This window comes from Periophthalmus magnuspinnatus, chromosome 18, assembly GCF_009829125.3.
Source record: "Periophthalmus magnuspinnatus isolate fPerMag1 chromosome 18, fPerMag1.2.pri, whole genome shotgun sequence".
In the NCBI taxonomy this organism is placed as follows: Eukaryota; Metazoa; Chordata; class Actinopteri; order Gobiiformes; family Gobiidae; genus Periophthalmus; species Periophthalmus magnuspinnatus.
The window spans coordinates 20,685,085-20,699,967 of NC_047143.1; the positions used below are offsets into that span (position 1 = coordinate 20,685,085).

The 14,883-nt window shown below is 38.3% G+C and overlaps 1 protein-coding gene across 3 annotated transcripts in view; it reads left to right on the top strand.

Moving 5' to 3' along the window:
- The window catches only part of LOC117386591 (glucosidase 2 subunit beta-like), a 270,231-nt gene that overhangs the window by 78,259 nt on the left and 177,089 nt on the right, over positions 1–14,883 (top strand). For 2 of the 3 annotated variants that reach the window (XM_033983996.2, XM_033983998.2), the window contains exon 9: positions 281–367. The exons of the other annotated variant lie outside the window; for it this stretch is intronic. In XM_033983996.2, coding sequence (XP_033839887.1) covers positions 281–367 — 87 coding nt within the window. The remainder of the gene's footprint in view (positions 1–280; positions 368–14,883) is intronic. 3 annotated transcript variants of the gene reach the window in all.

Consider the following 14,883-nt stretch of genomic DNA (forward strand, 5'->3'; position numbering starts at 1 on the left):
AAGTAAAACACTCTGTCTGTAATAAATTCACGATAAATACATTTAAAGCCAAATTTGTGTTACATTCCATGCAAAGCAATAACATCTCCACGGCGACAAGCAAGTGACATAGCGCCTACTAAAAAAGTTACATAGAGCACCTTTAAATATAATGACATTAACAAAGTGAAATGAACAGTGTAACCTGCATTTGTACTTTCTGTGATTCACATTGCTCATGTTTCTGTATGGGATTTAGCTTGATCCAAAGTGATTAAAATCCCGGTCTCTTTGTGTGCAGACTCTGCTGGGAGGAGCGCGGCACATGGATCTGAGCACGTTTGGGAACATGCTTTGGGACACCCTGACGAGAGGAGACAGTGTGAAGGTGAGAGCCAGCCACCCACGTCGTCTCAGAGCGCCCCTTCTCTTACAAATTGGCCATTTTTTACCGGTTTAATTTTCACAGAATGACATGACCGGGGATATATTTGGAAGAACTACAGGCCCAATTCAAACTGTGTCGGGTGGAAATGGTGAATGTCGAGACCACAGGCATCTTTTTATCCTTATCTTTCTAATGAGTGTTGTTTGAAAATGCGGTCTCTTTGAAGAGGTTAATTCACTACTCGGACTCGAAGTTACCTTTGTCTTGTAAGAATGGTTGTCAAGTCATTAAAGGTATCGATCACTGTCTAGGGCATTGTGCCTTCCCATAAGTTGGAGAACACCGCATTGCTCTTTAAACCCATTACAAAGTTTTGACCCTCTCAGGCTTTTGTAGTTTGTCTTTTCTTCTATAGACCTTGACCAAGCTAAACTTAAATGCTAGGCTATTTAAGTCTTTTGCAACTTTTTCTGGTAGAGTCCTTTCATCTATCTGCTCGTCTCCATGGAGCTGTTACTACTTTGCTAGGAATGTTCCACAGTATGGCATCAGATATATCTATATACCATTTATTGTTTAAAGAAAAACCTTGAGTGGGGTCGTCACTCCACAGATTTGACAGGTAACTTAGCGGTATGATATGTTTGATGCCGTATTGTGGAACATTCCAGGCAAAGTAACAGCAAGACTTACACGTTTTTAAAACATTTCTTGAAAGCTTGCATTTTTGTTTTGTTTTTAGATGTTATTTGACTCGGGGAAAAATATGTAATATATGTAAACGAGGAACTTTCTACTATTTTAAAACACTGCCTCTACATTTTCACCATTACATTATAGGACCAAGTGCTACAGTACAAAAAAACAAAACAAAACAAACAACTTTCAATCATCTCCATATTAGGCTGTTCGTTTCGGAGTCCATCTCATGCTCACATATTACTTTCTGAAAAACAAGTTTATAAACCACATTTTTATCTTCGGGCCCTAAAAAGAAAACGGTCGGCGCTTCTCTGTCTCCTGAACGAGGGGACGTAGCGAGGCGCGAGATAGCATCCTTTCATTTCCGCTCCTCCAGATAAAAAGATGAGAGAGGAGGAGGACCAAAGGGAGGGCTATCGGCAGGCGGCGGTGATTGAGTCCCTTCTCTAAGCCAGAGCTCCGAATCTACTCAAATAACCCACTCGGACCGATAAGGAACCCAGCCATTTCCATAGATACAAAAAAAAAAAACAAAAAAAAAAAAACATAGAGCTCCAGATTAGAATTCACTGGTCGCCTAGCTTATCGGGCTCTTGCTTCATCATAGAATGTAAATTACAAGGCACTCCTGTTCTTCGTCATGAAAAACAGCATTGTGAAATACACCGGGATTGGTTATTGTTGGCATGAGTGGTCAAGTGCTATCTCCGCAACTGAATCTGCCGCAGTAATGCAGTTGCCTGGGTGAAGGTATTCCTCTGGTGTAAGATCTATTGGATATTTTGAAGAGTCAAGCCACGTTTTTACACTAGAGTAGGTTTGTGCTGTTTTGAATGGGTAAACTCAAGAGGGGCTTGGGTTTCTAGTTTGAAGGGCAATGTAAACACCAATGCATGTTCTTTTCAAATTTTTATCTAAAGTAAGTGTAAATATTATCAGGCTGTGTATCCAGAATTTTTGGATTTGTTTACAGTGGATATTTTGGAGAAGATTATTATCGGATTACTTGGACATAGTAGGATTGTTGAAAATCAGATGCTAATCAATGCTAAATCTAGTATCAAAGCTAGATACTCATTTGAGTATCAAGTATCTCAAGTATTGATACTAAAAAGTCACATTCACAGGACAGAAATGAACCTTTCCTGAAGAAAAAAAAAAAAAAAAAAAAAGGTTCACCGAAAGGACAAAACCCTGAGTCATAAACAAAGTAATGTAGTCTACTCCATTCAGTGTAGTGAAGAGTGCAGTGAGCGTTACATTGGAAAAACTATACAGCCACTCCAAAAAAGAATGTACCAACACTGATGTGAGAGCTCCTCTGGACCACAGTCCGCTGTGCATCCTCATCTCATAGCCTCTAACCACTCCTTTGAAGATAGTGAGGTTCAGATCTTAGCGAGAGAAAAGAAATGGTTGGAGAGGGGTCTTAAAGCTATTTTTGCTAGGAAAGACAATCCTTGCTTAAACAGAAATGGGGGCCAGAGACATAATCTCTCACCAATCAACAACTCTATCCTCAGACCCAAAACAAAGAGAACAATAGCAGGGTCGTTAAAGGTTGAATAGGGTTGTTTAAGATTAAACTGGAGACAATAGCTGTTTACAGTTTCAGTGTAGTTAGCCCCTCCCTTCAGATAGATATAAGCCTGTGTCCACCAGCAACTGACCAGAACTGAAGAAGCGACTTGGATGAAACGTCTTCACTCCTACAACGATTTGTCCAGTTGACAGATTTAATTTTGTCTTTTGCTTTCCTGAATAGCTTTAGAATGATCTTGATGAGTATAAGACCGCATAGATTAATATACGCCCATGGAACACTATGGAATTTACCTGGACGACTGAGGGATTACACAGATATAAGGCCACATGGTAATATAAAAGAAAGTAGTACGATTTAATGTTGAAAATGACATCCTGTTGTCTAAATAAAGAGTGTTTTTCATTATCATCGTGGTATCGGAATCGATATTGAGAATGTGGTTAGAAAGTTTGAAATTTTAGTATCGTGATAACACTAGGATATTCTGCATATATTTTCAACACATCTATGAAAGAACAAATAGTAAAAATAAATATGAGTCATTTTGATTCTGAAACTATCCTGTATTGTTGCATCATAGAACATTTCCACATTTACAGGACCAATACTTAACCGTCTCACACAAACTAATGGGCTGTCAGTCTTCCATTATACAAGGTTACCGAGACGCTTTCGAAAACGTTCCTAATGAGTGGACTGTATACTAGAATTATTAAGACTAAGACTGTATTCTCTAAACTATTCTCAAATGTTACCATCATGAAATTAGCATCTCCTGTTTTTATTTGATCCATATCCCTACAACCCATTAAACATAGATAAATTAATTCCCAGCAAGCATCATGTTCAAGGCTCTACACGTATTAAACCGTGCTCCCGCTAATGTCACCTACTTTATTTGTTCCCATATCATTTAAAAATTCATTACGATATATTTTTCATGTATTTACCCATTAATATATGCAAAAACCTGTCTTCCTCATTTGCATCTTAATAAGCACGTCCCTACATGACATCACCTGCATGCCTCTTCGTTCACAGACTTTCCGCGTCGCTAGTTTTGCTTTGTCAAACTTAAAGACACATATATTTTTCAGAAACTGGAAAAATGATTGATTCATTAATGCAAGGCCATCTTTCATATTTGTGTAGGATTAAATGGAAGCTCTAATGAAAAGAGAATACAGCAGGTGGAACAGTTGACCTTGTAATTGCTTTCATGGTACTCTATACGTCTCATATGAACTTTACTTCATAGCAACTGAAGCTGGCGCGCTGTTATGGCTATGACCTGCTTTTTCAACATTCATTTTACGGATTTGTCAATGAATCACTGTATCTGCTTTACTGGCGGTTAAGATTGCATTATCAGTCTTTTCTATAGCAAATATGTTCACCAAGAATAATGGTGAAATATGTATTAACGGCAAAGTAAAGCGATAACTTGGGAACTTGAAATTTTTGGTTTGGGGCTGTTTTTATGGAATGCTCCACAGTATGACGTTAAATTTATTTTTCTAGCTTATATATATGTAATGGTGTATACTGCTAACCTATCCACAGATCTGACCAGTAACTTGACCTGGTGGCATCAAGTGCTTGTCTCCATTGGGACAGATACGTTTAATGTCATACTGCAGAATATTCCAGGGAAAGCAACAACATCTCCATGGACACAAGCAGAAATGTTTCATAGTCGATTTGTTAGAGTTCTTGAGTCTTTTTTAGCTACACCTTCTGTTGAGGTACTATATTGACCTTATTCCGGAAGTTGCCGTGGGCGCTGCCATCGGCATTCGGGTTGTATTATTTTGCATGGGGCTTCAGGTCTTGACAGCATATCAGTTCCATACGGACTACAGAAACGTTTTAAAACTTCCCAGAAAATCTATGGTTTGTTTACTTGTTGGTGCACATGACCATTAATAATGGCTTTTCAAAGCCTCTCAAAGCACTACACTATCATTATTCATTCATTTCCACACTTGGTGATGGTAAGCTACTATTGTAGCCACAGCTGCCCTGGGGCAGACTGACAGAACCATCGGCCCCGGCTCTGACCATCACCTATCATTCACGCACACTTTCATACTAGGCGATGTGGGTGAAGTGTCTTGCCTAAAGACACAACGACAGAACTTGGTCTGAGCTGGACTCGATCCGGCGACCTTCGGGTCCAACACTCTAACCACTGAGCCACTGTCGCCCCACATTGAACACTTTACACAGATGAACCTACTTTACATCAGATAGTAGCTGCAAAACATCTCAAATTATCCATTGAAATTAATGGGATTTCTACTTAACAGGAAGTGCCTCCATAAAGAAAGCTCAGTTTGGTCACATTTATAGCAAAAGTGGGCGGGGCGGTTCAATGAGTAGTGTTCTGTTTTGTTTATATTTTTTTCTTTTACCACTACCCCCCAAAAAATTCCCGGTGTCAATTATGTAAATAAAGTGTAAAGTAATAGTTGTTTTGAATTAATACCATGCTACAGATTGTGGCTGTTATGTCTCTTTAAGCTGACTGTGTCCATTTGATTTCACCGACATACATACGTCTTACACCACATAGACCTATTGTTTTCTCATCTCTCTCACACTTGTATGTCTGCTGCCTTCACCACACAGAGAAATCAGTGTTGTTATCCGCTACTGTAGCCGAGATATTCTGAGCGTGTAGCAGAATTACCCATGTATTCTGGGTCTGGGTGGAATAAGGAGGGAATCGTGTGAACATTTAATGGACCCCCCACTCATCGAGGTCTGCCCCACCCTCTCCCCTCTCCTCTCTCGTCTAACCACGCCTGACATCAAGAGCATTTGGGGGACTTTCCATCTCCCATGTCCCCTTTTTAGGCAAAGACAACATTAGTAAATATTTTATGCGGCACATTGCTTCCGTTTCAGTACATCATGACAAGTGATTGGGGCACGCTGATGTCTGGGAGGGGATCGGTTTTCCTTTATGTGGCGTCGCTCTGTTGTGTACTCGCTGTTCTCTAAGGCAAGATTAATCGCAATCACATCGAAATTGCGATTTGAATGGATGCAATTAGTAAATCGCAGAGGCTGGAATTTTTGAAGTGCAATGATTTCCTCCACAAACAAAAAACATCCCGTCTTACTCTGCTTAACCCTTTATTTTAGATCTTGAACGGCCATATTTTTGAGCAAAATTTGTCTTTAGTTTAGTTTAGTTTATTAGTTTATTTGAATGGACAGTGTGCAAAAAAACATTAATAGATGCTCTGCACCAGATTATAACCGAAGCTAGTTTCCGTCTGTAGTCCCTGAACAGGTGAAAAATACAATACAATATAAAATATAAGCAATATAATACAATACAATATAAAATGTAAGCAATATAACACAGGAACAATATACAAATATACAGTAAAGTAAATATAAGTTAAAAGTGCAATGTGCGATGTAATGTAATGTAATATAATGTAGTGTAATGTTATGTAATGTAATGTAGTAACACTATAGGTTGGTAATCTGGGGGCCATCAGATGATACCCACGAGGGTAACATCTGATGACAATGTACCCGTCAAAGTTAAAAAGTTAAAAGTGCAATGTGCAATGTAATGTAATGTTGTACCCGATCAAGTTAAAAGTTAAAAGTGCAATGTGCAATGTGCAATGTGCAATGTAATGTTGTAACATTTGATCTGGTAATCTGGGGGCCATCAGGTGATACCCACAAGGGTAACACCTGATGGCAAAATACCCGTCTGGTATTGTTAGTGTGAGCATGTTTGGTGCTCCAGAATCCAATTTTTGACGGCCCGTGAGAAGCTGTAAAAATCAGTCATGTTCTTTAGATTGTCTGGAAGCCTATTCCATTCCTTGGTGGCTTTATAGGAAAAGGCTGATTGAGAGAAGGCAGACTTTCTTTTAGGGACATTGCAGTCGCCTCTAGACACAGACCTTAACACTCTACTTGTAAGCTGAGAGCGAGGCTGGATGTAGGTCTTAAGAAGAGGTGGGGCGGCGTCATGTAAAACTTTGTGGACCAGACGGATATCAGAGTACCTGATCGAGTTGTCGAGACTTAGCATTTTATATTTTTCCAAAACATGGCAATGATGGTAACGCCTTGGCTTTTTATCCAGAATTTTCAGGGCCTGATTATGTAAAGATCTAAGAGATTTTAGAGCTGTTAGGTTCGACTGAGATATGATCATGGCATCAAAGTAAGACTTTGCAGCTTCTAGTGATAATGCATTCCTAATATGTCGAAAGTTCGCAATGTTAAACTTCAAGACATTACAGGTCTTTTTAATGTGATTTTTAAAGTTAAGTGAAGGGTCCAATATGACACCTAGATATTTAGCCTCTTCAACGTTTTTGATCATGCGATTATCCACATAAATATTTGGGAAGACATTTTGAATTTTTTTGTTCGAGAAATACATAGTGACCATTTTCTCAGTGTTCAACGCAAGGCAGGAGTTGTTAAGCCACTCTAGTGCTTTTGCCATTGTGGTGGATAACTTAGCGGCAACAGACTTAGCGTCAGAACAATGCACAAAAAAGACTATCATCAGCATACATTAAGACTTCTACATCACTGCAGATGGAGGGTGGGTCATTAATGTATAGACTAAAGAGCAAAGGCCCCAGAATGCACCCTTGGGGCACACCTGTGGTACAGGCGAGGTACGGTGAGGTTTTATCTTTTATTTTTACGCACTGGTAATGGTCCGCTAGGTATGATTGAAACCAGTTCATAGTATTTGCAGATAATTGAAAGTTTTGCATTTTGGTCAAAAGCACAGAGTGGTTTACAGTTTCAAATGCCTTGTGAAGATCCAGGAAAACAGCCCCAACCACCCCCTCTTTATCAAGACTGGATTTGATCACCTCGAGGAAATAGCAGCATGCTGTGTCCGTGGAATGTTTTGATCAGAAACCAAACTGCATAGGATGTAGCATATTTCCGTTGTCGAGGTGATCAATCAGCTGTTCAGCAACAATTTTTTCAATAACTTTAGAGACAACTGGGAGGATGCTAATCGGTCTGTAGTTCTTAGTGTCTTTACCATTTCCTGCTTTAAAAATAGGCGTCACCACAGCAGTTTTAAAAGAGGAGGGAAATATACATTCTTGTAATGATTGATTGATTATGTAAGTAATTGGTGCTGCTACAACATCCTTATATTTCTTTAAAAAGAGTGAATCAAGCCCCCATGAGTCCTTTGCTCTTGAGTTGGAGAGTGACAAAATTATTTTGCTGACTTTGTCATTCACACTATGAAGTTCCAGTGCCTCCACCTGAGTGGAGGATGGGCCTCCTGTGTTGCCACAATCCACGGTCCCAACAGAAGCTGCAAATGATATAGCAGGCAGCTCTGGGTTTGATACATTGCACAGTTCTAAGAAGGAAGAGATAAAATAATTGTTGAACATGGTGGCTACAGTTAGGCTGTCCTTTACAGTGGCTTGTGCTCCAGATGAAAGTGCTTTATCAGTGCAAGAGTTTATGTTAAGTTCGATAGGGCCATTTCCCATCCGCTCTTTCCCTGATAATTTATCAATACACTTCCATATCATTTTACTGTTACCTTTAGCCTGTTTAATGATGTCTAAGAAAAAATATCCACTTTTGCGTTTCTTAACTGACCTGTGACCTTATTTCTAAGGCTTTTAAAAGTCCATTGATCTGTACCAAGTCTTGTCTTGAGATACTTTTTTAAGGCGGTATCTCTTTCTTTCATTAAAAGCCATATTCCTTCCTTCAGCCATGGGAGAGATTTTTTACTTTTAAATTTTCGTGGTTGCATTTTTGTAAATTTTGAAATAATTTGGACAATTGAGTTTGAGTTGAGTATTGCACGCTTGCTCAGGATCCTGACCGCTGACTAAATCAATTTGGACAGTGTTTTTTATTTCAGTATCTAATAGCTCCAGGTCACGCTTTGGAATAAATGAAATATACGTCTTCTCTCTACTTTGATTTCTATAATGAGATTTGGTAAGTTTCCTTGAGACTAAGGTTAGATTATGGTCCGATAGACCTGTTATCAAATTGTAAGTTTTATTAACACGATCAATTTTATTAGTGAGAATCAAGTCTATTAATGTTTTGGTGGAGCTCGTGATTCTAGTTGGGTTCTTTATTACCTGAGTAAAATTAAATTGTTTAGCGAGGTGCCTTAACTTGTTAGATCGTATTTTGTCCATCCAGTTCAGATTAAAATCACCCATTACTATGGTTTCCTTGTCATTACACGCTTTGAGTACATCTTTCAACATGTCAAAAAATACATCCTTCTCATTAGGTGGTCTATATATTACAATTACATTAAAAGACATTTCAACAGACAAATTGTGGCACCTACACACTCCAGGGTCTTTTGAGGAAGATCCATCTGTTTGCATTTTAAGTTATCTTTGATATATAATATTATACCACCTCCTTTTTTGTTAGGTCTATCCCTTCTGAATAATTTATAATTCGGAATAGTGTAGGCACCTGCTGCTGTATTCTTATTTAACCATGTTTCCGAAAGTCCTAAATAATCAAGATTGGAGTCATGCAATAGTTTTTCTAGTTGTTCAGTTTTTGAAGGCAAGCTTCTGATATTAATGTGTCCACCTAAAAGCCCCTTAGGTTTAGCTTGGGGGTCCCAAAGGATTTTTGCATGGTTAACTGTCTGTAAAAGTCTAGTTTGTCGTTGTTTATTTAATACCTTAGTGGTTGTGATTTGCCATGGGTCACGTTTGGTAAGCGCTGACCCGCGGTCCGTTGCTGCTGCTTGTGCTGGTGCTAGCTCCGAGGCTAGCTGGTGGCCCGATGCTGGTGGTAGCTCCGAGGCTAGCTGGCAGCCCGCTGCTGGTGGTAGCTCCGAGGCTAGCTGGCGGCCCGCTGCTGGTGGGGGTAGCTCCGAGGCTAGCTTGCGGCCCGATGCTGGTGGTAGCTGCGAAGTTAGCTCTGAGGCTAGCTTGCGGTCCGCTGCTGGTGGTGGTAGCTCCGAGGCTAGCTGGTGGCCCGATGCTAGTGGTAGCTCCGAGGCTAGCTGGTGGCCCGCTGCTGGTGGTGGTAGCTCCGAGGCTAGCTGGCGGCCCGCTGCTGGTGGGGGTAGCTCCGAGGCTAGCTGGCGGCCTGCTGCTGGTGGTGGTAGCTCCGGGGCTAGCTCCGAGGCTAGCTGGCAGCCCGATGCTGGTGGTAGCTCCGAGGCTAGCTCCAAGGCTAGCTGGCGGCCTGCAGCTGGTGGTGATAACTCCGAGGCTAGCTGGCTGCCCGCTGCTGGTGATGATAGCTCCGTGGCTAGCTCCAAGGCTAGCTGGCGGCCCACTGTTAGTAGCTCCGAGGCTAGCTCGCGGCCCGCAGTTGGTGGTGGCAGCTCCGGTAGTAGCCCAAACAGTCCCGCTGTTGATGCTTTTAGCGTCGGTTCTATCGGGTGTTGGTTCGCCGCTAGCACCTGTGGTCCGGGGTTTAATTCAACATCACCAGCCAGTAGAATCATCACTACATAATGCCACAATGCAGAACGGGCACAGTTTTCTCTCGTATGCGTTTCTTGTACTCTTGGATGTTCCTTAGTCATAAAGTTAGAGTACAGAAGAAGTTGACTGCGGGCTGCAGGGGAATAGGCCCTTTCGTTTTCCTTGGGCAGCAACAGGTAGCGATACAGGCAGGTTAGGACGCACAGTGTAAACAGCACAGAAAATGTCGAATCTCGCGATTGATTAAAAACACATTGTCCATGAAGACTTTTACTTGACTTTAAATGAGGTGTGGGTTTAAAAACCTTAAATTTAAAACGATGATAATCCAAGTGCAATGACTGCGACTTTGCTGTGGCGGCCATCTTGTGCACCAAGTGAATCCTTTCTCCGGTACAGTTACATCTCTTCAAGTCAAAATATGTCCGTTACGTGCTGTCTGCATCTATTTATAAAGCAGAGAATCAAAAAGTGTACGCTTATAATGCTAGTTGTTGTTAGCATTATCATGATGGCAAAAGTTTGCTTTGAAAGTTATGAAAAGTGCTTATAAACTCATCACGTGAATAACTATGATGTTCGAAATCCATAAGGTAAGTGAGGAATAACTTTGGACCACTGCAAACTGTTTAAAATTAGTTTTTCTTTGCAACGCCTTTAACAAACATGTACTGAAATGTGATTTTTGTATTAGTTCACTACATATCTTTGTCAATCCTTCCGGACAAATTTTAAATCTGAACTGAATCCCATTATTAAAACATAAATCAAATCTTGATTAGCAAATCTAATTCCAATGCTTGTCAGAAAAATCACAATTAGACATTTTTTTCCCAAATTGTTCAGGACTGTTCTCTATCCCTTCTGTCACATTCACACCACAGCACTCCCAGGCCCCCGTAGTCTGGCTCCGGATCATTTAACTGCTTCTTTAAATCTCAGTTCAGAACTTCTGCCGATCCATCTGATGCTCTCGGTAAAAATACCAGCATATGGGCAGAAATCTGCTTTTGCCCAGACTGCAACATTTATAGCACTTAATGATATGATCACACTGTTTTAAGTTAAGTGCGCTTCCTTGATGTGTATGTTAATGCATGTATTATCACTTTATGTATAGGGAAGTCTGGTCGTACACTGGCGATGTGGTGTACTTGATAAACTGTTGGCTCGTCTGTGATAAGAATCCATATGCCTTTTCCATAAGCGACCTTAATCTTTGACTCAGCTGAACAAGTGCTGCGACAAACTCAAACAATTGTTGGGTTTCAGATGATACCACAACAATAATATGTAATACAGATACAGGCAGGTAAAATGAATATTGTTCAAATGCAGGTTTTTGTTGTGATACGTGAGTTCTTGCGTCTAATAAATACTAGAAATGATCAGGCTGAACATTTGTGAATTTAACTTTTAGAAATGTCATGGAAAAGTGCAATGTAATAAAAAGGGAATGTTCACTCTTGCTTCCCATCTGGCATCATAAAATACTAGAATCTGAAAAACACCAATAAACCCTTTAAAAGTTTCTAAACAAATGCATTCTAGATTATGTAATGGAGAAACCAAGGCAAACATGAGGTGAAGTATAATGCCATGTCAATGGAGAAACTGGGATTAACCTCAAAATATCACAAAAAAATTAAATTTCAAGAGGGAGTTAGCAACTGATACCTCAGATACATGTAAGTGTAATATCAGAGCCTGGTTTAAAAGCATTTACAATTGTATTTTATTATTATTTAACAGACAGCAGCAACAGCAATATTGATCTCACAATTATACACAGATTCACATAGATTATAATACATTCTTTACCACAAACCTTAGTTTTTATGAAGCTTAAATACAGTTGAAGTTAGACCATAGTATTTATTTATTTTATTTTATTTTATTTTATTTTATTTTATTTTATTTTATTTTATTTTATTTATTTATTTATTTATTTATTTATTTATTTATTTATTTATTTATTTATTTATTTATTTATTTATTTATTTATTTATTTATTTATTTATTTATTTATTTATTTATTTATTTATTTATTTATTTATTTATTTTATTTTATTTTATTTTATTTTATTATTTATTTTAATTGTATTTTATTTTATTTTATTTTGTTATTTATTTTATTTTATCAGGAAGTCCCTTTGAAATTGCATCTCATTTACAAGGGATTCCTGAGTACAATTAAAACATAAACATTTACAATTAATAAAATGCATGATAAAATATACATTAAATATTTACTGAACCTGGGGTCCACTGGCTTCAGTTAAAACAATTACAACTATCTGAAAAAATGACAGATATAGTGTGGTTAAATTCACTTAAGGGAATTACACTGTTTAGTTTGAGTTGGTTTATGAGCGTGTTTCATAAATGAGGGGCATAAAATCTAAAACCTGTGTAGATTTGTGGTACTGCTAAAGTCCGTCTTCCCTGAGAGCTGGTATGGTAATGATGAGGATTGAGTTTAATCAGGGAGGTGAGATACTGTGGAAGTTTTGCCTTTGTAAATGAAGATGTGGGTGTATAAGTCTGACGTCCAGCCAACCCAAGTGTAGTAACTGTCAAAAGTAATAAAACGAAGTGCGCTGTGGTAAATAACATCAAGATTTTTTAAGGGACTGTTTGCTGCGTGACCATAAATAATGTCACGGGAATCCAGTGAAGAAAGGACTGTAGATTGAATTAATGTTTTCTTATTTTTATATGAAAAAGAAGCTTTATTCCGGTAAATCATTTTCATCCATCTTCAGTAATTGAGAAACAACAATGGATTATCGCATGTATCTTTTTTCTTTGCACTAGTTGGTCATTTTGTCTTATTTTATGTAGTATTAAGCCTGTCTGATAACATTTGAGCTGTAGCTGGCTGAATAATTAACTTCCATGGCACATTGTAGATACTAAAACTAACTACTAAACACTTAAATTGTGCTATTTATTTATTTATTTATTTATTTATTGTTGGCCATGTTGTAGTGGTAAAAGTAGTTTCAATATTATGTTTATCGCAATATTTCTCTGTAGTGATATACTGTATTTTAATATTTGTTTAATATTTTTTTTATCTAGGAACATATGTAACTGTTACCTAGCAACCATAAGCCATTACCTCCTAGGCTTTTCACGATCATTACTATATCAACTTATCGTTCAAAAGTTCAGTTCGAAAGCTCCATCCATCCATTCCTTTTCTTTACAACTTTTGTCCACAAACTGCCACTTAACTGATCTATAACTATGATACATATTTACTAGTGATACTATCCCACTAAACCAAGTAACATTTAAAAAAACAAAACATGTACATCTGTCGTATGGCTCACAAAACTAAACAAGTCCTGGGCTGAGAAAGAGTGATATGTGAGTGTGTGATATTTTCAGTGGTGGATGAAGTACTTAATTTAGTTACTTAAGTAAATATACAGATACAGAGGTAAAAAGTTACTCAAGTAAAAGAAAAGTATCACATGAAAAAATCTAGTTAAGCAAAAGTATTTAAGTATCCGTTTAAAAATGTACTTGAACAGTAAAAAGTAAACATATTTCACACAAACAAAGTGTAAATATAGTAATAGTAGCAGTAAAAATGATACTTATATTTTGGTCAACAGTAACAATACAAATCAATTTTAAATTTTTCTTATGAATTTTGTCTATTTATTTTTGTTTGCACAAAGCCAAAAACTTAAGTCAGAATGTTTCCACAAACATGGTAAAAATAACCCCTGGAAAGTACTTTTTACTTTCCAGTCCAGTTAAAAAATATAGCAGAGTAGAAAGTACAGATACATGCTCTCAAATGTAGTGAAGTAAAAGTTAAAAATACCCACTCTAAAATCTACTTAAGTAAAGAACAGATACCTAAAAATTCTACTTACATCCAGAACTTTACTCCTTGTACTTTATCACCTTCCACCACTGGATATTTTGATATTTGAGTCTCTTGACAAATTCACTATATTACTTCTTAATTGTTAATCTATTTTTGTTATATCTGTCTCTATTCCAATAAACAATAAAAAAATGGACTTTAAAGCCTCTATAAGCGGAGTGCGTTTGACTCAGCTAAAGTAGTCCTGCGTCAAACTCAAAACAATAGCGCTCATAAAATGTTCGTCTGCTCAGCCCTCAGTATCTCAGGCCTCGCTGGCTCTGTTTACTGTTATTAGATGGCACACTTCATTTGCCTTCCCAACATTCAATTTCATGGTGGATGAGAAAATGCAGGCTTTTGGTTCTCCCGAAGATTTGACAAGACTATAGTATGTTCGCCCACTCACTGCTTTAATAAACAGTTAGCGTCTTGGCGTACAGTTAGCTTCCTGAGACAGCACTGTGTTTCTGTTGGGGTTTGATGTAAGAAACGGTAGTTCGCCTGCAAGGTTAATCGCAATCGAAATTGCAATTGGATGTGACATAAACCATAGACTGTAGACGTGATGTGATTTAAACCATAGACATAGACTGTGAAATAGAAGTGGAATAAGGGAGCGCGACGTCAACCATAGCGTTTGGCTCCAGTCAATTGAAGCTCGTCGATGCTATCGGTTATAAAAGCGAATTTGGAGCCGAGTTACAGCTTTAGAATTCCAACTGAGTATCATAGCAATCAAAGAGCCAATCAGGAGCGAGACTGTTGAAGGTTTAGTAATGAGTGGGTGCTTGGCAACGCTGTCAATCAAACCTGTTGCTAACGCTAACTGGAGCAACCTCAGAGAAAGAAGGAAGAAGGTGCTTGATTTGTCTGATTTTAATGTTCATATGTTGATTTACAGACACAATAGTGAAATAAAAAC